The sequence below is a fragment of the Oncorhynchus gorbuscha genome, linkage group LG07 (assembly GCF_021184085.1).
Source record: "Oncorhynchus gorbuscha isolate QuinsamMale2020 ecotype Even-year linkage group LG07, OgorEven_v1.0, whole genome shotgun sequence".
Lineage (NCBI taxonomy): Eukaryota > Metazoa > Chordata > Actinopteri > Salmoniformes > Salmonidae > Oncorhynchus > Oncorhynchus gorbuscha.
In genome coordinates this window covers 76647823-76671569 of record NC_060179.1, presented here as the reverse complement: position 1 = coordinate 76671569, position 23747 = coordinate 76647823, and the positions used below count along the sequence as shown (strand labels likewise).

The window sequence follows — 23747 nt, the reverse complement described above, 5'->3', positions numbered from 1 at the left end:
TTACCTGATTAAAATAGAACTTCCCCAGATGCTCCGTTGTACAAAATCCAAAAGCTGACAAAGAAAATGTTGAACATGATAAATGTTCACTGTCATTTTACTGTTTTCTTTTTATTTTGTATTTCTTTCCCTACATATTATTTACCTAATACCTATTTTTTTACTTATTAAAAATTGCACGGTTGGTTAGGGCTTGTAAGTAAGAATTTCACTGTAAGGTGTGAAACAGTGGAATACCAGGGAGAGAGAGGGAGGGTACTGGACGTGCTTTGATGTCATGACAAAGACCATGTAAGAATGTCTACACCTATTGTATTTGGCGTACATGACAAACTTTGATTTTATTTTTAATATTTTGCTGTTAAAATTGCAGTGTTGATGACAGGCTATCACACATTTGTACAAACATTTGAATAAGTGTACCAAATCCCGATTCATACATTACGTAACATAAATATCAAGTGAAATGATCCTTTTGTTAAGGGGTCAAGTGCTGAATAGTGTCATCACAAGCTATAAAGTACTTTCTAGGTGTCCTTCATGGTCATTTAGATGTTTCATCTGTACCTATGGCCATTTACCCATGTGAGCACTAACAGTACAGAGCATTTTTACCTCCAATGTTAATTGTGAGTGAAGGGTAAAGAGATAAAGAACAGTGAAAGACCAGGGAGAGAGAGGGAGGGTACTGGACGTGCTTTGATGTCATGACAAAGACCATGTAAGAATGTCTACACCTATAAAAAAAAGGCTCAGTACACAGGGCATACATTTCTAGGAGAAATGTCAGTGTTTGTCTTAAGAAAAACTGAAGGCATCATGGAAAAAACTAACATGGGTTTTGTGTTAGAAAGGTGTTTGAAAATGTTGAAGAGGGTAAAGTACACTGATGATAACTAATGGGTTTGTAGTGGGACAGAGAATAACAATTACACCAGGGGTTATTCTGGGTGGGCTGGGCTCCATGAAAGAGTCAAATACTTAGTGTCACAGCCGGACGCCCTCTGCATAGGCAGACAAACCAGCAGGACAGGAAGAGCAACGAAAAACACCACTACCGAGGCTGCTCAACAGGACTGTAAATATGATTTATTTATTCACCAGATCGCTATATAAATGCTCAAAAGTATTACAGTGAGCTCACACACAAAAAATAAACAGCATAAAAAAAGACAACTTTATAACCTCCACCACAACTGAACAGTAAGAAGATTTCAAAGCAAGATCTAAAAAATAAAAAATAAATCTGATGGCACCTTAAAAGTTTGTCACAAATACATAATCAATAGTTTTGATTGACATTCATTTGATGTAATTAGAGTCAAAAATGAGTTTGAAAACAAGTTGACCATTTGTTTAACTTCCCATTTGGTGTGGATGGATTCAAATATGAAGTCATTAATCGTTCTATCTCATTTAGTCCTTTTCCATAGAAACAGGCTGCGGATTGCACTTGTGGTCTGAATAAGTATGAATAAGTTGGTCCCATACGACCATGCTTTTAAAAGACATACAGTACCAGTCAAAAGTTTGGAAACACCTACTCATTGAGGGTTTTGTGAAGACATAAAACAACTATGAAATAACACATAAGGAATCATGTAGTAACCAAAAGGTGCTATACAAAATCAAAATATATTTGGGATTTTAGATTCTTCAAAGTAGCCACCCTTTGCCTTGATGACAGCTTTGCACACACTTGGCATTCTCTCAACCAGTTTCATGAGAAATGCCTTTCCAACAGTGGAGTTCACACATATGATGAGCACTTGTTAGCTGCTTTTCCTTCACTCTGCTGTGCAAATCATTCTAAACCATCTCAATTGGGTTGAGGTCGGGTGATTGTGGAGGCCAGGTCATCTGATGCAGCACTCCATCACTCTCCTTCTTGGTCGAATAGCCCTTACATAACCTGGAGGTGTGTTGGGTCATTGTCCTGTTGAAAAACAAATGATAGTCCCAATAAGCCCAAACCAGATGGGATGGTGAATCGCTGCGGAATGCGGTGGTAGCCATGCTGGTTAAGTGTGCCTTGAATTCAACATAAATCACTGACATTGTCACCAGCAAAGCACCCCCACACCATCACACCTCCACCTTCATGCTTCACGGTGGGAACCACACATACAGAAATGATCTGTTCACTTACTCTGCGTCTCACAAAGACTTGGCGGTTGAAACCAAAAAAATCTCAAATTTGGAGTCATCAGACTAAAGGACAGATTTCCACCGGTCTAATGTCCATTGCTCGTGTTTCTTGTCCCAAGCAAGTCTCTTCTTATTATTATTGGTGTCCTTTAGTAGTAGTTTCTTTGCAGCAATTCGACCATGAAGGCTTGATTCACACAGTCTCCTCTGAACAGTTGATGTTGACATGTATCTGTTACTTGAACTCTGTGAAGCATTTATTTGGGCTGCAATTTTTGATGTTGGTAACTCTAATAAATTATGCTCTGCAGCAGAGGTAACTCTGGGTCTTCTTTTCCTGTGGCAGTCCTCATGAGAGCCAGTTTCATCACAGCGCTTGGTTTTTGCGTCTGCACTTGAAGAAACGTTCAAAGTTCCTGACATTTTCCACATTGACTGACCTTCGTGTCTTAAATTAATGATGGACTGTCATTTCTCTTTGCTTATTTGAGCTGTTTTTGCCATAATATGGACTTGGTCTTCTACCAAATAGGGATACCTTCTGTATACCTCCCGTACCTTGTCACAACATAACTGATTGGCTCAAACACATTAAGGAAGAAATTCCACAAATTAACAAGAAACACCTGTTAATTAAAATGCATTCCATGTGACTACCTCATGAGGCTGGTTGGGAGAATGCCAAGAGTGTGCAGATCTGTCGTCAAGGCAAAGGTACCTTGAAGAATCTCAAATATAAAATGTATTTTGATTTGTTTAACACTTTTTTGGTTACTACATGATTCCATGTGTTATTTCATAGTTGATGTCTTCACTATTATTCTACGATGTAGAAAATAGTAAAAAAATAAAGAAAAACCCTGGAATGAGTAGGTGTCCAAACGTTTGACTGATACTGTATACAATCATCGGCAGGAATACCAAGTACATGATGCTGATCTGCAAAGAGCTTAAGAGGCTCACTAGCAGATCCCACAACAGGTAAATGTCACTGACTGAGCAAAGCCATAAAACGCTTCCAAACCATTTAACAGTACAAAATCCTAATAAAATGTGGGCAATAGACCATGTGTATGCTGTACATCATTAACAACGTTGGTATTCTTAACTCAAATGAAGCCACATTGTGTGACTGATCATAAACTTACTGTAAGTTCATTCGATTTTTACTCACCTAAACCATTAAAGGGATAGTTCGTGATTTTAGCAGAGGCCCTTTATTTACTTCGCCAGAGTCAGATGAACTCATGGAAGTCCAGTATAAAAGGACTTTAATAGGTAGTTTCGCGAGCCAAGGCTAACTAGCATTAGCACAATGACTGGAAGTTTACGCGAACAGCTAGCATCCAGTCATTGCGCTAACGCTGGATAACAATTGTGCTAATGCTAGTTAATAACTTCCTTAAAACTGCACGCAGGTACATACAAATGGTATCCACCAGTTAATTGGACTCTGGGGAAGTAGATGGAGGACCTCATTACCAAAATCCTGAACTACTCCTTTAAATGTGTTGAACCCATGACATCTCCAATGATTATTAAAAATCAAGGTAGGTACCCTTCATAAAATTCACCATAGAAAATATATCTCTTTGAACAGCTACAAATGTCCCATTTAATTAATTGGCATCAATACAGGAGTCTGAGGTAATAATGATTGAAATATTGGTATTCCTATGAGGGGCTGGCTAGTGAGCTACATATTTGTATTTAGTATTACAGAAAATGTTAAGTTTTTGCTGTAAATCTATATATAAAATCAATACTTCACCAATGAGGAAAAATAATAATAATAAAAAGCCATTTATTTTTCACACAGCACAGGCACATACCAGTATGTAGACCCTTCCATCCTAATAAAACCTTAATAAATGAGCCCCTGAAAAACAAAATCCCTGAATAGAACCAAAAACACACACTAAAAGGTCTCTGAACAGTGGTTGTAAAACTCGAGCTGATAGCTCCAGTGTGTTGTAAGGCTGAGGCAGGCACAGCAGTGTTTTAGGCTAGTTAGATAACATGAGGCACGCTCAGTCGATCTCTGGCATGCACCTGCAACATTTGGCCATTCTGCTCTGCTTCTTGGGTTCCCTGAAGCCATCACTGTCCCCTGCGTCCAGCAGTCCATCCTGGTAGTTACCATACTCAGCAATGGCATCCTCCACTCGTGTGATGTAGAGCCAGCTAATGATCACGCCCAAGAACTGCAAACACAAGGAGATTCAGAGATGGGAAATAGAGTCTTGAACTACACCCTTGTGGAAGATGACCTTGCTTTAGCAAGCACTAGTTCAATGTCAAATCAAATTGTATTTGTCACATACACATGGTTAGCAGATGTTAAAACAAGTGTAGTGAAATGCTTGTGCTTCTGGTTCTGGACTGTGCAGTAATATCTAACAGTTCCCCAACTACGATCTAATACACACAAATCCAAAAATGGGTGAATGTACATATAAATATATGGATGAGCGATGGCCGAGAGGCATAGGCAAGGTGCAATAGATGGTATAAAATACAGTATATGCATATATGAGTAATGTTAGATATGTAAACATGATTAAAGTGGCATTATTTAAAGTGGCATGGTTTAAAGTGACTAGTGATCCATTTGTTAAAGTGGCCAGTGACTGGGTCTCAGTGTAGGCAGCAGCCTCTCTGAGTTAGTGACTGCTGTTTAACAGTCAGATGGCCTTGAGATAGAAGTTGTTCTTCAGTCTCTCGGCCCCTGCTTCGATGCTCCTGTACCGACCTCGCCTTCTGGATGGTAGCGGTGTGAACAGGCAGTGGATTGGGTTGTTGTTGTCCTTGAGTATCTTTCTTGCCTTCCTGTGACATCGGGGTGCTATAGGTGTCATGGAGGGCAGGTAGTTTGCCCCCAGTGATGTGTTGTGCAGACCGCACCACCCTCTGGAGAGACTTGCGGTTGAGGGTGAAGCAGTTGCCGTACAGCCTGACAGGATGCTCTCTCTCGATTGTGGATCTGTTAGTCAGGGTTTTTGGTGACTAGCCACATTTCATCCTCCTGAGGTTGAAGAGGCGCTGTTGCGCCTTCTTCATCACAATGTCTGTGTGGGTGGACTATTTGAGTTTGTCGTTGATGTGTACACTGAGGAACTTAAAACTTTCCACTTTCTCCACTGCTGTCCCTTCAATGTGGATAGGGGGGGTGCTCCCTCTGCTGTTTCCTGAAGTCCACAATCATCTCCATTGTTTTGTTGATGTTGAGTGAGAAAGATTGGGGTACTTTGGATCTACAGGGCATTACCAACCACTGCCTTTTTTTCTTTGGGGGAGGTGGTTGTCAATAAGCAATTTGTTCTGTTTCACATCATGACATTTTGTCCTTGATACAAAACACATTTCAAAAACGTTTTAAAAAATTGTCTGAAGCATGCATTTAACCAAAAGCACAGACCTGAGCCAGACGAGAGCTACAGTGATCTATGAACAGACAGCCACAGCTTGTGCTGATTCTAGATCTTAAGCTACATCATGTTCTCTTACTGCCAGCAGCCTCTTAGACGGTATCCTTGTGGGTGTCTGTTGAAAGTATTCAACATCAGTAGAAGTGCTGTAGCCAGCAAGTCAAGTCAGCTATATCATTTTAGTTTCATAAGTCATTGACTGAGGGGTCTGAAACTCAGACATAAGAAAAGTCTTGAACAGATGGCTAATCAAATCTAAAGCTGTCTGTCCACTTGTTCAACCTTGGCCTGTTTCAAATAAACAGGTATCTGACAACTTCTAGAAAACGATGTGCAGAAGTCCATGTGTTGTTGTGATTCTGGATGACCAGATAGAGAGCAGCAATGACAAGAAGCTGCCATGTGAGGAATCGTAGGTGCCTCGTTTCAGCTAGTTTTATCTTGTTATTGATGTCTTGTTTTGAGGTGTTTTAACACAAATTCGCTAACTAGCCACCAATTGTAACAATGTATTTGAGAGACAAGTGCTGATTTGTGCAAATGTAATTACATTTTCATTGTCAACAATCTAAACCAACCCTGTCTGTTTAGCCCCATAGTCGCACATAAAACGGGTTTGCTGCTCAACAACCAACCAGTCTATGAAAACCAACCTCATTTTATCAGACAGTCTCAAAGTATATAATGTACAGTAAGTGGGAGGATTGCTCAAATGACTAGATTACATTGAATGATTAATCCTATGTGGCAACATCAATAAAGCATTAGTAGCTCAATCGAAATACCCTCAAATCAATAACATATGGGATCTCAGGGAAAGACTTCATTCGACGACTCACTTTTGCCTACAAGTACTATAGCTTCAGGTGATAGAGATCATCACTTATTCCCAGAGACAGGCAGCCACAGCTCCTTCCAATCAATAGAAAGTGAGTAGGCAATGGACTTATTGATTAAAAGTGCCAGTCAGAAGACTTAAAACCCTTTTTTACAGCCACTTACTGTGAAAAATAGCTGTCTTTGGTCAATACAGTCTTTGGTCAATACAGTCTTTGGTCAATACAGTCTTTGGTCAATACAGTCTTTGGTCAATACAGTCTTTGGTCAATACAGTCTTTGGTCAATACAGTCTTTGGTCAATACAGTCTTTGGTCAATACCCTCCATGTTGTGTTCCCTCCAATGCTACATGTGATTGTAAATATGGGGAACCATCTACAGGGCCTTCAGAAAGTATTCACACCACTTTACTTTTGCCACATTTTGTTGTGTTACAGCCTGCATTTAAAAGTAATTCAATTTAGATTATTGGTCACTGGGGCTTACCATAATGTCAAAGTGGAATTATGTTTAAAAACATTTTTTTTTTTTTTTTACCAGTTAATTCAAAATGAAACAACCCTGAAATGTCTGTAGTCAATAAGTATTCAACCCCTTTGTGTGGTAAAAATAAAGAAACCCTGTAAGGAGTAAGTGTCCAAACTTTTGACTGGTCCTGTATATAGTTATTAAATATGATGACGTTGAATCAACGTAGAAAACTGTTTTGATATACTAAAAGTAAGGGAATATAATGTTTTTTTCACCCAACTTTTAACCTAAATCCAATGTCATGGTGACATTTTTTGTTGTTTTGACTTGAATTCATGTTACTTGACAACTCAACCGAATGTAAATCAAAAATAGACATCTGATAGACAAATGACATCTGTGCCCAGGGGGTTGTATTTTGAAAGGAGATCTGTAGTATTTTGTTATGGGGGAGGTGAAAATGTAGCGGCCAATAAAGAATTCTAATTATTTAATATTTAAAACAACTAAAGTCTCTCGAGATAAACTTAACATTGTATTTGTATTCCTTGTTTTCAGAGGAACAGATTGCAGTTGGACACATAATTAACATGTGCCGTATTCTGTCCTTCACAACAAAGTCTCAAAGACACTGACGCATACAACTTTCAAACTTATTGGTAACCAAAGAACAATCTCCATCTTTAAATATCTACAAAGGTGTACCCCTGTAGCGCTCTCCATCCCTTTTTCTACAAAACGCAAATGGTAATATTGCTAATAAAACATAGCTAATTATCAGGACATTTTATGGAGCATGTGGTGAAGCAAGGCTCGTGGGACCATTATGAAATACCTTCTCATCCGGAGAAAATGTTCCTTCCGGACTTAAGTGCCTAACTAATCACAGCTATGGTAGATGAGCATGTAAGTTACAAACAAGGAAGCCCTTCAGGTTCCCTTACTCATCAAGGTCACACTTCAACAGAGAGGCTTCAACGTCGAACCTACATGGACAACAATAGATTTCTTCAATGCATTCTGCTCAAGTCAGTTATTGAGAAGATTCTAGTTATGTCCCCCAAACTCCCTTCACCCAAAATGGCCTCATGATTAGTTCTAAGCTGTAAGGGTGGAACAAGTTATACACTCATCGAGACTAACTGCTGTGGAAATACTGCTCCGTCTCGGCCCGTCTATAAGACACATATAACAACAAATTAAAGCTGTCTCCATAGGGAATTCATGTGTATGGGGAGATCAACCAAATATGTATTCTATGCAGTGGAGAAGCATTCCTAACTGGGAGGCCCATCCAGCATGCCAAACACGCTCATATTCAGAATGTATATACAGCGCATTTGGAAAGTATTCAGACCACTTGCCTTTTGCACAGTTTGTTACATTACAGCCTTATTCTGAAATGGATTACATTTTAAAACAGCTCATCAATCTAGACACAATACCCCATACTGACAAGGTGAAAACAGGTTTTTAGACATGTTTGCAAATGTATTTAAAAAAACAATACCTAATTTACACAAGTATTCAGACCCTTTGCTGTGAGACTCGAAATTGAGCTCAGGTGCATCCTGTTTCTATTGATTATCCTTGAGATGTTTCTACAACTTGATTGGACTCCACCTGTGGTATATTCAATTGATTGGATATGATTTGGAAAAACACACCACTGTATATATAATGTCCCACAGTTGACAGTGTACGTCAGAGCAAAAACCAAACCATGAGGTCGAAGGAATTGTCCGTAGAGATCAAAGACAGGATTGTGTCGAGGCACAGATCTGGGGAAGGGTATCAAAATATGTCTGCAGCATTGAAGGTCCCCAAGGACACAGTGGCCTCCATCATTCTTAAAATAAAGATATCGTTTGGAACCACCAAGACTCTTCCTAGAGCTGGCCGCCCAGGCAAACTGAGAAATCGGGGTAGAAGGGCCTTGGTCAGAGAGGTGACCAAGAACCCAATGGTCACTGACAGAGATCCAGAGTTCCTCTGTTGAGATGAGAGAACCTTCCATAAGGACAACCATCTCTGAAGCCCTCCACCAATCAGGCCTTTATGGTAGAGTTGTCAGACAGAAGGCACAAGACAGCCCACTAGGAGTTAGCCAAAAGGCACCCAAAGGACTCTCATGGAGCCCTGTTTCATATTATTATTATTATTACCTTTTGTCCGAGCTGCTTGCCGTAGTTCTGAAGTAATTGCGAGAAAAAAAACAGGCCTTATTTCAGGGCATTTTTCACCCGGTCACCTCCTATTAGTTACATCTGTGCCAACAGCTAGAATAACTCAAAAAGCTCTTAATACGATCTGAGAAACTACACTCACAGAATTTGAAGGTGTAAATTCAATGTTGCACATTTGTCCCATTTTCCCTCTGTCCTTGATAATATGGACATGGAATTGGAAACCAATAGAAAGTGTCTAATGTGCCAATCCATGACTTGTTCTGAGAGGCTGAGTTTAGAAACGGATAAGGAGGATGCATCCTCCTCTCTAGTCGAGATATGAGACCACTATAGATGATACCATTATAAATATAGTTGAAGTCGGAAGATTACATACACCTTAGCCAAATAGATTTAAAACTCAGTTTCACAATTCCTGACATTTAATACTAGTAAAAATGATCTGTCTTATGCCAGTTAGGATCACCACTTTATTTTAAGAATGTGAAATGTCAGAATAATAGTAGAGAGAATGCTTAATTTTAGCTTTTATTTCTTTCATCACATTCCCAGTGGGTCAGAAGTTTACATACACTCAATTAGTATTTGGTAGCATTGCCTTTAAAATTGTTTAACTTGGGTCAAAAAAAATTCAGGTAGCCTTCCACAAGCTTCCCATAATAAGTTGGGTGAATTCTGGCCCATTCCTCCTGACAGAGCTGGTAAATCTGAGTCAGGTTTGTAGGCCTCCTTGCTCGCACACACCTTTTCAGTTCTGCCCACAAATTTTCTATAGGATTGAGGTCAGGGCATTATGATGGCCACTCTAACACCTTGACTTTGTTATTCTTAAGCCATTTTGCCACAACTTTGGAAGTATGCTTGGGGTCAGTGTACATTTGGAAGACCCATTTGCGACCAAGCTTTAACTTCCTGACTGATGTCTTGAGATGTTGCTTCGATATATGCACAATTTTCTTTCCTCATGATGCCATCTATTTTGTGAAGTGCACCAGTCCCTCCTGCAGCAAAGGACCCCCACAACATGATGCTGCCAACGCCGTGCTTCACGATTGGGATGGTGTTCTTCAGCTTGCAAGCCTTCCTCTTTTTCCTTCCCCCAGTTGTTGGAAAAATGACTTGTGTCAAGCACAAAGTAGATGTCCAAACAGACTTGCCAAAACTATAGTTTGTTAACAAGAAATGTGTGGAGTGGTTGAAAAACAAATTTTAATGACAACCTAAGTGTATGTAAACTTCCGACTTCAACTGAAAATTATAAATATGAGTCCATTATAGAAACCGATAAACTCCACCACAAACAAATCTGTGTAATAGGATACATTTATGAACTAAAATCAATTTCTAAAAGTGATTTCCTAAATCAAACATGAAAGAGCTCACAACATAACTGAATACCGTCCATCTGTCAATAATCACTGGCATTTTTTCATACCGTTATGTGGAAACCTGTACCTGCCTTCTGCTAGAGCCATTAACCAAGGTTCTGAGCCCATGACATCGCTGTGTTAATCATTAATTGTGTAATATTGGTGAACATCAGATGTCAGTCTGACATGGTGGTTAACTCTTACCTGGGGGAATAAGATGCCAAGCAGCAAGCCAGCCATTATCTTATAGTTATCCATGAGCCAGATGAAGACAGCATCAGTACAACCTCTGATGTAGATGACGTCCTGCAAGGCCAGCCTCTGACAGGAGGGACAGAATGTAGTGTAAACATGTGAATGGCAGGCCTTTATGGGGATAGGGGTTCTGCAGCATCCTCAGCACCACTACTTGTAGCCTTCCTAACAAAATACATGAGGTTTTTAACTTGGTCAACATAAATAATATTTATCATTTTGGCTTTGACCGAAACACATTTAGATGCATCTGTAAATGATGGGCAAATCAACATTAATGGATATAGTTTACTGAGAAGAGATAGGAATGGTGGAGCACTGTACATTCAGAATCATATACCCTTTAAGAGAAGGGATGACCTTAATGTATGTCAAGTAGAGGCACTATGGGCTCAGGTAATCTGCCTCATCAGGCACCCATATTGGTAGGATGTGTGTATAGACCTCCTAGCTCTAAGGTGTCCTATCTGGATGACTTATGTACTGGGTTTGACCAGGCCACAGATGGCAACAGGGATGTATTTATCTTGAGTGATTTTAATATAAATTGGAAGGATCACAATAATTCAAATAGAACAAAATTGATGAGATATGCTAAGAACTGTGGTTTGAAACAAATGGTTAATGATACGACTAGATCATCAATTAAGTTGGGTCATCGTTCAGATACATGCATTGATCTGATTTTCTGTAATATACCATTGCAATGCTTAAAATCCAGATCAATGCCAGTAGGCTGGACAGACCATAATATTGTGACCATAACCTTGAACACCAAGGTTCCAAAGAAACCCCCTAGGATTGTGGTTAAGAGAAATGTTAAAACATTTAATCATGAGCTATTTCTTAATTATTTGGCTGCTGTACCCTGGGATCTGATTTATCCAGAGGATTATTTAAATCACTATTTAAATCATTATTTAAATCACGCTATAGAATGTTTTATTGATTTGCTCTGAAAGAGTACAGTTGGTGCTCGTCCATCTCCATGGATTGATGATGAACTGGGTGAGGCTTTTTCTCAAAGAAATATGGCAAAAGTCTTAGCAGCCAAGTCAAAATGAGAAATTGATGAACAGAATTATAGAACACTGCGTAATTATGCAGTTAAATTGAAACGAAAGGGGAAAAAAGTTGTTACAGCAATGCTTTAATTGATTGTAAAAAGGTATGGAACACAGTTAAGGGCTTACTTGGTACATCTATCTCATCATGCCCATCTAGTGTGGAGGTTGACGGGAGAATAATAACAAAACCAGTTGATATTGCCAATCATTTCGCAGATTTTTTTACAAAGAAAATTAATTTACTGAGCAACAATGTAAACATACATTCTTCCAAACAAGCTATTGTCCAATGGATTATTATGATCATATTATGAGCAACAAGATCTGCTCTTTTAGTCTGCAAACAGTGTCAGTGGAGGTGTTAAACCTATTGAAGTCATTACCTGATGGTAAATCTACAGTTCTACAATTTTTTGCTTCGCTGTGCTGCTCCACAGATTGCAGTTCCACGGAGATACATATTTAATTGGTCACTGGAAAAGGGGATGTTTGCAAATGTATGGAAGCATGCTAAACTGTCCTATTCCAAATGACTGCAAAGAACCCATTACTCCTGCAAATAGTTGACCAATTAGTCTAATCCCTACACTCAGTAAGATATTGGAAGGTATTGTGAGTAGACAAATATGGGAGTACAGCCAATCAGTATGTTTATCGCAAAAACCATTCCACTACCACTGCATTGGTTGACATGACTGACCAGTGGCTCAATGCTATGGATAATGGCAGGTTTGTGGGTGTACTATTTTCAGATTTCAGTGCAGCATTTGATTTAGTGGATCATGAAATAATTTTGACCAAATTAATGCATTATGATTTTAAGGAGGTAGCATTGAATTGGGTACAGTCATATCTAACTGACAGGAAACAGCCCACCTATATCAATGGTTCATTTTCTTCCCTCGTGTGTTAAACTGTGGAATACCATAGGGCAGCTGCCTTGGGCCACTTCTCTATTTCATATATACCAATGACCTTCCCTATGCCTTAGCCGAAACTCAAGCTACTATATTTGCAGATGATACTACAATTTATGCAGCAAGACAATCAGTTCAACAGCTACAGCAAGCTTTACAAGGAGATTTGGAGAATATTAGGGAGTGGGTTTGGATTGTTTTATGGTGGAGATATGGTTCTTCTGTTGCAGTCATGCGCAGTGTTCTTGGTTGGTCATCAATCAACAAGATAATTGAAAAAAATATGCTTATTTTATTTCATAATATACATAATTTAAAACGGCTAAGTTCTATTCACAATGGTATTCAGTTGGTAAGAGACAGACATTCCGTAAATACTAGGAATACATTGTCCACCATCTATGCGTTGTCCAGACAGAAAAAAGAAATAGGCAAAGAACATTTTGATTTAGAGCAATCAAGAAATGGAATAAATTAACTGAGCAAACTAGAAACCTTTCAATATATAAATGTAAACATTTTTTTTTTAAAAATATAATACATAGAAATGTTGTGGGACTGTAGATGAAGAATCAATATTTTTTAGATTGAGTATTTATTGGGTCATTATGTATGTTTGTAATAGTGTGTTATATGTGAAAATGTGTTTGTATTATAAATTGTATTTGAATGTTTAAGGACTCTTGGAAGATTAGTCCAAATGGGGACTAAAAGAGAGCCAAATAAAATGAAATTTAAAAAAATAAACTTTCCGCGGCTATGAATACATGTGATATGGTCTTTCAGACATGTTTAAAAAGCAAAGATTAATTTGACACTTGTGTTATTGGTCAGCACTGTTCCTTTGTATGACAGCGGTACACATACGTTATACATTTAGACTTTCACATTTAGAAATTGAGCCGGTGAGAGACATTGAGACAACATTTAGATCAGAGAGTCTTACCTCATTTTCAAGGACCTTAAATCCACATAGTGTGTTGGCAACTTCATTAGGCTGAAAAGGAGCAAGATAATACTATGTCAAAGGGATGTAACATATTTCTGAACATTATTGGCAGGTTACACAAAACATATTTGAAGTTAGGATAAATCTTTTGATGACGATTAACCAAATAATTCGCCATTTAAGAATCAACAATCTCCACTTGCTTTTCTCAAACAGAGAATCAAAGAAGCCTGATGCATGTGTGTACAAAGTTGTGGGAAAGTGAATAAAATGTCTAAACGTGGGAACCCTTTTGACTTGTCGATCTTCTAAACAGATGTTAGAAATATTAGATCTCATGTCAAAACAGGCTCAGAAGCCCTGGTGTAGTTGAACTAATTTAGAAGTTTGGCCCTTTGGGTAGTAGCCTGGGCAAACATTCCACTCTTTGTCATGCTAATTACACAGAGTACAAGGAGTGGAATGTCAGCAAAACAGGTTCTGGATTTCAGGCTACTTGGCTCGTGGGAGTCCAACTAATAGCTACATACCCATTATCCCTCAGAGAGAGAGCTCACAAAAATCAGTCATTGCATTAGGGAACGCAAAACTCGGCATGTCCAAATTATTTACACAATGGACATGTAGGCCAATATCCAGCCAGAGGACAAGCTCAAAACAGCAATCAATAAACCTAATTTAAAATATTAGCTAAGACCTTGATTTAAATATTAGTAAGCAATGCGACAGAATGAACATTTTTGAAATAAAAGGCAAGTTGAAACAAGTTGTTAAACATTTCCAAAACCACTGCTGGGGCCCACAATCCATGAAAAGGTACAAACAGTAGATGATAATAAGTGAGGGAAGCCACACAACCCATCAATGCAGCCCTGAATGACCTACACCAGAGAAATCTACTGTCTTCAGCTTTTGTCTCTCAAAAACAGACACCTACCTCTTTTTGGACAAAATGATGCCGTTAGAACTTGCCCATTATATTTTACTTGAATGAATTCCACTTGAATGATAAAAGGTATACATTATTGAGGGTATTTTGACAGAAATATCCCTGAGCAACTGTGGTCTTTCAATCTTTTGCTCATGAATGACAGCTACCATGGAGGAGAAAATGTGATATGACAGCCAGCCCATGGGCATTTTGACAGGCATTATTTTATTTTATTTTATTTTTTGGGAACTGCTCCGCCCTCAACCGTAAGGCTCTCCAGAGGGTAGTGAGGACTGCACAACGCATCACCGGGGGGCAAACTACCTGCCCTCCAGGACACCTACACCACCCGTTGTTACAGGAAGGCCATAAAGATCATCAAGGACATCAACCACCCGAACCACTGCCTGTTCACCCCGCTATCATCCAGAAGGCGAGGTCAGTACAGGTGCATCAAAGCTGGGACCGAGAGACTGAAAAACAGCTTCTATCTCAAGGCCATCAGACTGTTAAATAGCCACCACTAACATTGAGTGGCTGCTGCCAACACACTGTCATTGACACTGACCCAACTCCAGCCATTTAATAATGGGAATTGATGGGAAATGATGTAAATATATCACTAGCCACTTTAAACAATGCTACCTTATATAATGTTACTTACCCTACATTATTCATCTCATATACATATGTATATACTGTACTCTACAACATCGACTGCATCCTTATGTAACACATGTATCACTAGCCACTTTAACTATGCCACTTTGTTTACTTTGTCTACATACTCATCTCATATGTATATACTGTACTCGATACCATCTACTGTATGCTGCTCTGTACCATCACTCATTCATATATCCTTATGTACATGTTCCTTATCCCCTTACACTGTGTATAAGACAGTAGTTTTGGAATTGTTAGTTAGATTACTTGTTGGTTATCACTGCATTGTCGGAACTAGAAGCACAAGCATTTCGCTACACTCGCATTAACATCTGCTAACCATGTGTATGTGACAAATAAAATTTGATTTTGATTTTGATTTTGATTTGAGAGTTGCCAAGTACAAGCATTTGAAATGTCAATAGACCAAATTTATGCTTGGTATAAAACGACAAGAACTAAGATCGACATGGTCCAGACTGTTTTTTATTCCTTTCAGAGACCGGATTTGAATTGTGGACAAACAATGAAAGATTTTTTGTCTCACCCTTTTCTGTGAAGCCTTGTGAGGTGTCAATATCTGGAGTTTAGAGATAAGAGAATACATGAAGCCAGATTGGTAGGGGATTTTCCCTGAAGGTTCTCTGCTACTATATCTCAGATCCCAGCGACTGACTGACTGATATATATATATATATATTTTTTTTTTAAATGCAACCTTTATTTACTCACAAAAGTGAGTACACCCCTCACATTTTTGTAAATATTTGAGTATATCTTTTCATGTGACAACACTGAAATGACACTTTGCTACAATGTAAAGTAGTGAGTGTACCAGCTTGTATAACAGTGTAAATTTGTTGTCCCCTCAAAATAACTCACACAGCCATTAATGTCTAAATCGCTGGCAACAAAAATGAGTACACCCCTAAGTGAAAATGTCCAAATTGGGCCCAAAGTATCAATATTTTGTGTGGCCACCATCATTTTCCAGCACTGCCTTAACCCTCTTAGGCATAGAGTGAGTTCACCAGAGCTTCACAGGTTGCCACTGGATTCCTCTTCCACTCCTCCATGACGACTTCACGGAGCTGGTGGATGTTAGAGACCTTGCACTCCTCCACCTTCCGTTTGAGGATGCTCCACAGATGCTCAATAGGGTTTAGGTCTGGAGACATGCTTGGCCAGTCCATCACCTCTATCTCAGCTTCTTTAGCAAGGCAGTGGTCGTTTTGGAGGTGTGTTTGGGGACGTTATCATGTTGGAATACTGCCCTGCGGCCCAGTCTCCAAAGGGAGGGATCATGCTCTGCTTCAGTATGTCACAGTACATGTTGGTATTCACGACTCCCTCAATGAACTGTAGCTCCCCAGTGCCGGCAGCACTCATGCAGCCCCAGACCATGACACTCCCACCACCATGCTTGACTGTAGGTAAGACACACTTGTCTTTGTACTCCTCACCTGGTTGCCGCCACACACCATCTGAAGCAAATAAGTTTAGCTTGGTCTCATCAGACCACAGGACATGGTTCCAGTAATCCATGTCCTTAGTCTGCTTGTCTTCAGCAAACTGTTTGCGGCCTTTCTTGTGCATCATCTTTAGAAGAGGCTTCCTTCTGGGACGACAGCCATGCAGACCAATTTGATGCAGTGTATGGTGTATGGTCTGAGCACTGACAGGCTGACCCCCCACCCCTCCAACCTCTGCAGCAATGCTGGCAGCACTCATACGTCTATTTCCCAAAGACAACCTCTGGATATGACGAGGAGCATGTGTACTCAACTTCTTTGGTCGACCATGGCGAGGCCTGTTCCGAGTGGAACCTGTTCAGTTAAACCTCTGTATCGCCTTGGCCACCGTGCTGCAGCTCAGTTTCAGGGTCTTGGCAATCTTCTTATAGCCCAGGCCATCTTTATATAGAGCAACAATTCTTTTTCTCAGATCCTCAAGAGGTCTTTGCCATGAGGTGCCATGTTGAACTTCCAGTGACCAGGATGAGGGAGTGTAAGAGCGATGACACCAAATTTAAACACACCTGCTCCCCATTCACACCTGAGACCTTGTAACACTAACAAGTCACATGACACCGGGGAGGGAAATGGCTAATTGGGCCCAATTTGGACATTTTCACTTAGGGGTGTACTCAATTTTGTTGCCAGTGGTTTAGACATTTTTAGGTGTGTGAGTTATTTTGAGGGGACAGCCAATTTACACTTTTATACAAGTTGTACACTCACTACTTTACATTGTAGCAAAGTGTAATTTCTTCAGTGTTGTCACATGAAAAGATATACTCAAATATTTACAAAAAATGTGAGGGGTGTACTCACTTTTGTGACATACTGTATATAATAGCCCTTGCTTCACTCCAGACCTGACTGCCCTAGACCAGCACAAAAACATCCTGTGGCGGACTGCAATAGCATCGAATAGTCCCCGCGATATGCAACTGTTCAGGGAAGTCAGGAACCAATACACGCAGTCAGTCAGGAAAGCTAAGGCCAGCTTCTTCAGGCAGAAATTTGCATCCTGTAGCTCCAACTCCAAAAAGTTATGGGACACTGAAGTCCATGGAGAACAAGAGCACCTCCTCCCAGCTGCCCACTGCACAGAGGCTAGGTAACACGGTCACCACTGATAAATCCATGATTATCGAAAACTTCAACAAGCATTTCTCAACGGCTGGCCATGCCTTCCGCCTGGCTACTCCAACCTCGGCCAACAGCTCCCCCCCCCTGCAGGTACTCGCCCAAGCCTCTCCAGGTTCTCCTTTACCCAAATCCAGATAGCAGATGTTCTGAAAGAGCTGCAAAACCTGGACCCGTACAAATCAGCTGGGCTTGACAATCTGGACCCTCTATTTCTGAAACTATCCGCCGCCATTGTCGCAACCCCCATTTACCAGCCTGTTCAATCTCCTTCATATCGTCTGAGATCCCCAAGGATTGGAAAGCTGCCTCAGTCAACCCATCTTCAAAGGGGGAGACACCCTGGACCCAAACTGTTACAGACCTATATCCATCCTGCCCTGCCTATCTAAGGTCTTCGAAAGCCAAGTCAACAAACAGGTCACTGACCATCTCAAATCCCAACGTACCTTCTCCGCTGTGCAATCTTGTTTCCGAGCCAGTCACGGGTGCACATCAGCCACGCTCAAGGTACTAAATATCATATCATAACCGCCATCGATAAAAGACAGTACTGTGCAGCAGTCTTCATCGACCTTGCCAAGGATTTAGACTCTGTCAATCACCATATTCTTATCGGCAGACTCAGTAGCCTCGGTTTTTCGGATGACTGCCTTGCCTGGTTCACCAACTACTTTGCAGACAGAGTTCATCGTGTCAAATTGGAGGACCTGCTGTCCGGTCCTCTGAGGGTCTCTATGGGGGTGCCACAGGGTTCAATCCTTGGGCCGACTCTTTTCTCTGTATATATCAATGATGTTGCTCTTGCTGCGGGCGATTCCCTGATCCACCTCTACGCAGACGACACCATTCTATATACTTCCGGCCCGTCCTTGGACACTGTGCTATCTAACCTCCAAATGAGCTTCAATGCCATACAACACTCCTTCCGTGGCCTCCAACTGCTCTTAAACGCTAGTAAAACCAAATTCATGCTTTTCAACCGTTCGCTGCCTGCAACCGCACGCCTGACCAGCATCACCACCCTGGATGGTTCCGACCTTGAATATGTGGACATCTATAAGTACCTAGGTGTCTGGCTAGACTGCAAACTCTCCTTCCAGACTCATATCAAACATCTCCAAAACGAAAATCAAATCTAGTGTCGGCTTTCTATTCCGCAAACAAAGCCTCCTTCACTCACGCCGCCAAACTTACCCTAGTAAAACTGACTATCCTACCGATCCTCGACTTCGGCGATGTAACCTACAAAATTGTTTCCAACACTCTACTCAGCAAACTGGATGCAGTTTATCACAGTGCCATCCGTTTTATCATTAAAGCACCTTATACCACCCACCACTGCGACCTGTATGCTCTAGTCGACTGGCCCTCGCTACATATTCGTCGCCAGACCCACTGGCTCCAGGTCATCTACAAGTCCATGCAAGGTAAAGCTCCGCCTTATCTCAGTTCACTGGTCACGATGGCATCACCCATCCGTAGCACGCGCTCCAGCAGGTGTATCTCACTGATCATCCCTAAAGCAAACACCTCATTTGGCCACCTTTCGTTCCAGTTCTCTGCTGCCTGTGACTGAAACAAATTGCAAAAAAAAATACAAAAAATAAATAAATAAATAAATAAAATTAAAATAAAAAAAGTCTCCAACTTCAGCGATTTTTTTTTTTTTATCTCCCTCACCAACTTCAAACATCAGCTATCTGAGCAGCTAACTGATCGCTGCAGTTGTACATAGTCTATCGGTAAATAGCCCATCCATTTTTACCTACCTCATCCCCATACAGTTTTTATTTATTTACTTTTCTGCTGTTTTGCACACCAATATCTCTACCTGTACATGACCATCTGATCATTTATCACTCCAGTGTTAATCTGAAAAATTGTGATTATTCCTCCTCATGCCTTTTGCACACAATGTATATAGACTCCTTTTTTTCTACTGTGTTATTGACTTGTTAATTGTTTACTCCATGTGTAACTGTGTTGTCTGTTCACACTGCTATGCTTTATCTTGGCCAGGTTGCAGTTGCAAATGAGAACTTGTTCTCAACTAGTCTACCTGGTTAAATAAAGGTGTTCTCAACTAGCCTACCTGGTTAAATAAAGGTGAAATAAAAAATAAAAATATATATAAAATATATGGAGAAAGGTCAGAGGTGTACAGCTGGAGAAAATCATGAGCTTGAATTAGAAAGCACATTTTGACTTGCTATTTCGGCCACAGGTTAAAACTTGAAATCTTTGAGAAAACATTAGACAAAAAGGTTTGCATGTCCATAAGCAATTTAATAAAATTGACCAAGTCTTTTTTTTACCTTGCCATTTAAAATCAACACAACATATTAGGATTGAGAGCCATCAACACAACATATTAGGATTGAGAGCCATCAACACAACATATTAGGATTGAGAGCCATCAACACAACATATTAGGATTGAGAGCCATCAACACAACATATTAGGATTGAGAGCCATCAACACAACATATTAGGATTGAGAGCCATCAACACAACATATTTAGGCCATCAACACAACATATTTGAGAGCCATCAACACAACATATTAGGATTGAGAGCCATCAACACAACATATTAGGATTGAGAGCCATCAACACAACATATTAGGATTGAGAGCCATCAACACAACATATTAGGAGTGAGAGCCATCAACACAACATATTAGGAGTGAGAGCCATCAACACAACATATTAGGATTGAGAGCCATCAACACAACATATTAGGATTGAGAGCCATCAACACAACATATTAGGATTGAGAGCCATCAACACAACATATTAGGATTGAGAGCCATCAACACAACATATTAGGATTGAGAGCCATCAACACAACATATTAGGATTGAGAGCCATCAACACAACATATTAGGATTGAGAGCCATCAACACAACATATTAGGATTGAGAGCCATCAACACAACATATTAGGATTGAGAGCCAGATCCTCGTACAGTGGCATGTCAGCATAAGCCCCCCTAAGTGAGTGACACCCTACTCTCAGAGAGAGAGGAGATGGTAAAGGCTCACATCCACAGACACCATGTTTTGTGAGTGCTACGTCTCCCCTCCCAGAGGGCCGGCGCACCGTGCCTGAGGACAGCCTGACCTGATGATTCCTGGCAGTTCCTGTTGCCAGTCCACCTGTTCCAGCTGACGATGCAGTGTTGCTTTTCTGACTGCAGCTGTGCACCCCTGATCTAACTTCACCTGGCGCGCTACCTTGTCCCGGACCACTGCTGATTGATGGATTGTGCGTACCTTACTTAAAAATTCAATTGCTTTCTCAGCAAATGAATAAAACGTTTTTTCAGTCAGATTTTTTTGTCAGAGTTCACAACATTAATATTTTCAATAAATGTTTCTATTTAGCCATGACTGAGAACCAAATCACAGCCCCATGATATTGATTAACAAAGATCTCGATGACCCTCTTTCCCCATGTGGAATGCTTCTGGCAATGGTTGACATTAAAACAAGTCAAATGTTGACTGCTGCCTCTCACCAGATAAATTAAAAGCAATACAATTGCAAGTATTGCAAGCTGTGATAGTGAATTGTGATGGCATTTGAGCCCCTCTGCCTCAGAAACAATGAAAAACACTTTAAAATGACTGGGTTGTGTTTATATGGAACTGTTAAATCAATAATAAAACATAATGCAAGTCCTTTATACTTCAAAACCTATATTTTGATGCATTGTTTAAAGTACTAAGGACAAGCAAATTGGCTTGTCCCAGTAGTGATGAGTTCTAGTGACATTTTTCAGATTTAGAGATATTTATTTTAAATGCTAGAAAATAAACAATATATTGTATAGCTCAATAAAAGCAAATAAAGCTATTAAAATACTTTAAAACAAATATATGTCCAAGTTGTCATTGGTGTTACCAGGGGCTCCCGAGTGGCACAGCGGTCTATGGCACTGCATCTCATTGCTAGAGGCATCACTACAGACCCTGGTTCAATTCCTGGGTGTATCACAACCGGCCGTGATTGGGAGTCCTATAGGGCGGCGCACAATTGGCCCAGCGTTGTCCGGGTTTGGGTTTGGCCCAGCGTTGTCCGGGTTTGGGTTTGGCTGGTGTAGGCAGTCATTGAAAATAAGAATGTGTTCTTAACTGACTTGCCTAGTTAAGTAAAATGTTAAATAAAATACTGCCTTGAAAAATCACTTATTACAAAGGTATACAAAGACCTTGAGCATTCCCTCCGGTAGCAAACTTATCAGACGAGGGGTCTATACTAAAGAAATGCATGAGTTAATCCCAGCCTTCTAGTAGGTCATCCATTTGAGGATTCCATTGATAATTTGGTGTGCCTAAATAAGTGTTTTTGGTGTTACTCAATTTAAATGAAGAGAAATTATATTGTGAGCAAAATGATTAAATCATATCACTTTAGTAAATTATTTTGAAATGGTTACTGACCTTAGATTTGAGCATCTGTGGCCTCCATTTAAGAAAATCCTCAATTACACATTTGTTATTGGTGTTACTACTCCTACTGGTGACACAACGTTATCATCATGATGACAATGATTTAAAAGTCGTTAAGCAGTCATAGTCGATTTAGAATGGGAAGAGGTACCCAAATAAATAACAATGAAAAGAATGCAAATGCCAAAATGCCACCGCAATTCAAGAACGACCCTGCTGTTGAATGTAGGGCTCAGAACAACACAGAGGGGTACAAATGTCATAGGAGGCATCGAGAGATACAGAGATCAAATCTAAGCTACTGATGAATAGGTTTCGACAAGTATGCAAATGTATTAGGGGACACACAGTGCTGCTATGGATGTGGTCTCCAATAAGGCGGCAGGTAGCTGAGCGGTTGGCGTGTTGGGCCAGTAACCAAAAGGTTGCTGATTCGAATACCCGAGCTGACAAGGTGAAAAATATGTCGATATGCCCCTTGAGCACTTAACCCTAATCTGCTCCAGAGGTGCCATATGACTATGGCTGACCCCGTAAAACACATTTCACTGCACCGGTGTATGTGACAATAAAACATTCTCTGCTGAAACAATACAAGGATAAACAGTTCAGTTATGAGTGTAAATAACCAAATCGTGATTCAGTTTTCTTTCCACCAGACACTTGTCAGAAGAAAATGTGAACTAGTGAAATTTTATGTCACTTGGAGAAAACAGGAGCCTCGAGGTTAGAGAGGCGGGCCAGTAACTGGAAGGTTATTGGTTTGAAACACAGGCCTGATGGATAAAAGCAGGCCAGAGTGAACTGCAGTCGGAGGGTTGCTGGCATCATTATCCCCTTTGCTACCTACTGCCGTTTTGTACTTAAGCAAGAAACTCAACCCCCCAAAACTGCTCCACGGTCACTGCTCTGCTGAGTTGACCCTATGTTGCTCCCAGCCTGTCATATGTGTTTGGTTGGGTACTTTGACAGATTTATTATATATTTTTTTCCTCCAAATTTGCATTACAATGGATTTAAATAATGATCTATTATATTGTAATTTGCATTATGAGCTCTCAATGGAAGAGCAGCAGAGACCTTGTTTTCGAGGCAGCAGGTGTAAGGCACTCCACAAGCCAGCGGTCCAGGAGCTGTACAGTTATGGTACATGTTCACTTCCCAGTCTTTGTACTCCTGCCCTCCACAACATTTGAACTGTAAAGACAGAACAACAGACAGAAACAAACATTGTTAATACAACTATCAAAACAGTTATAGAATGGTAGGCCTATAGCATTATTCCAAAACATCCTGTTTGCAACAACACACTAAAGTAATACTGCAAAAAACCTTTGTGTTATGTTTGGGGGAATTCCAATACAAGACTGAGCTCCACTCTCCATATATTCAAGAATAGGGGTGGCTGCATC

The 23747-nt window shown here is 40.3% G+C and overlaps 1 protein-coding gene across 1 annotated transcript in view; it reads right to left on the bottom strand.

Annotated features, from left to right (window-relative positions):
- Positions 1-3935: 3935 nt before the first annotated feature.
- Positions 3936-23747, bottom strand: part of LOC124040379 (tetraspanin-15-like) — a 34379-nt gene continuing 14567 nt past the window's right edge. Inside the window, exons 5-8 of the mRNA XM_046357522.1 lie at positions 23416-23532; positions 13631-13681; positions 10650-10766; positions 3936-4352 (exon numbers count right to left, since the gene is read on the bottom strand). Of these exons, the coding sequence (XP_046213478.1) occupies positions 4179-4352; positions 10650-10766; positions 13631-13681; positions 23416-23532 (459 nt within the window). The 3' untranslated portion in view covers positions 3936-4178. The remainder of the gene's footprint in view (positions 4353-10649; positions 10767-13630; positions 13682-23415; positions 23533-23747) is intronic.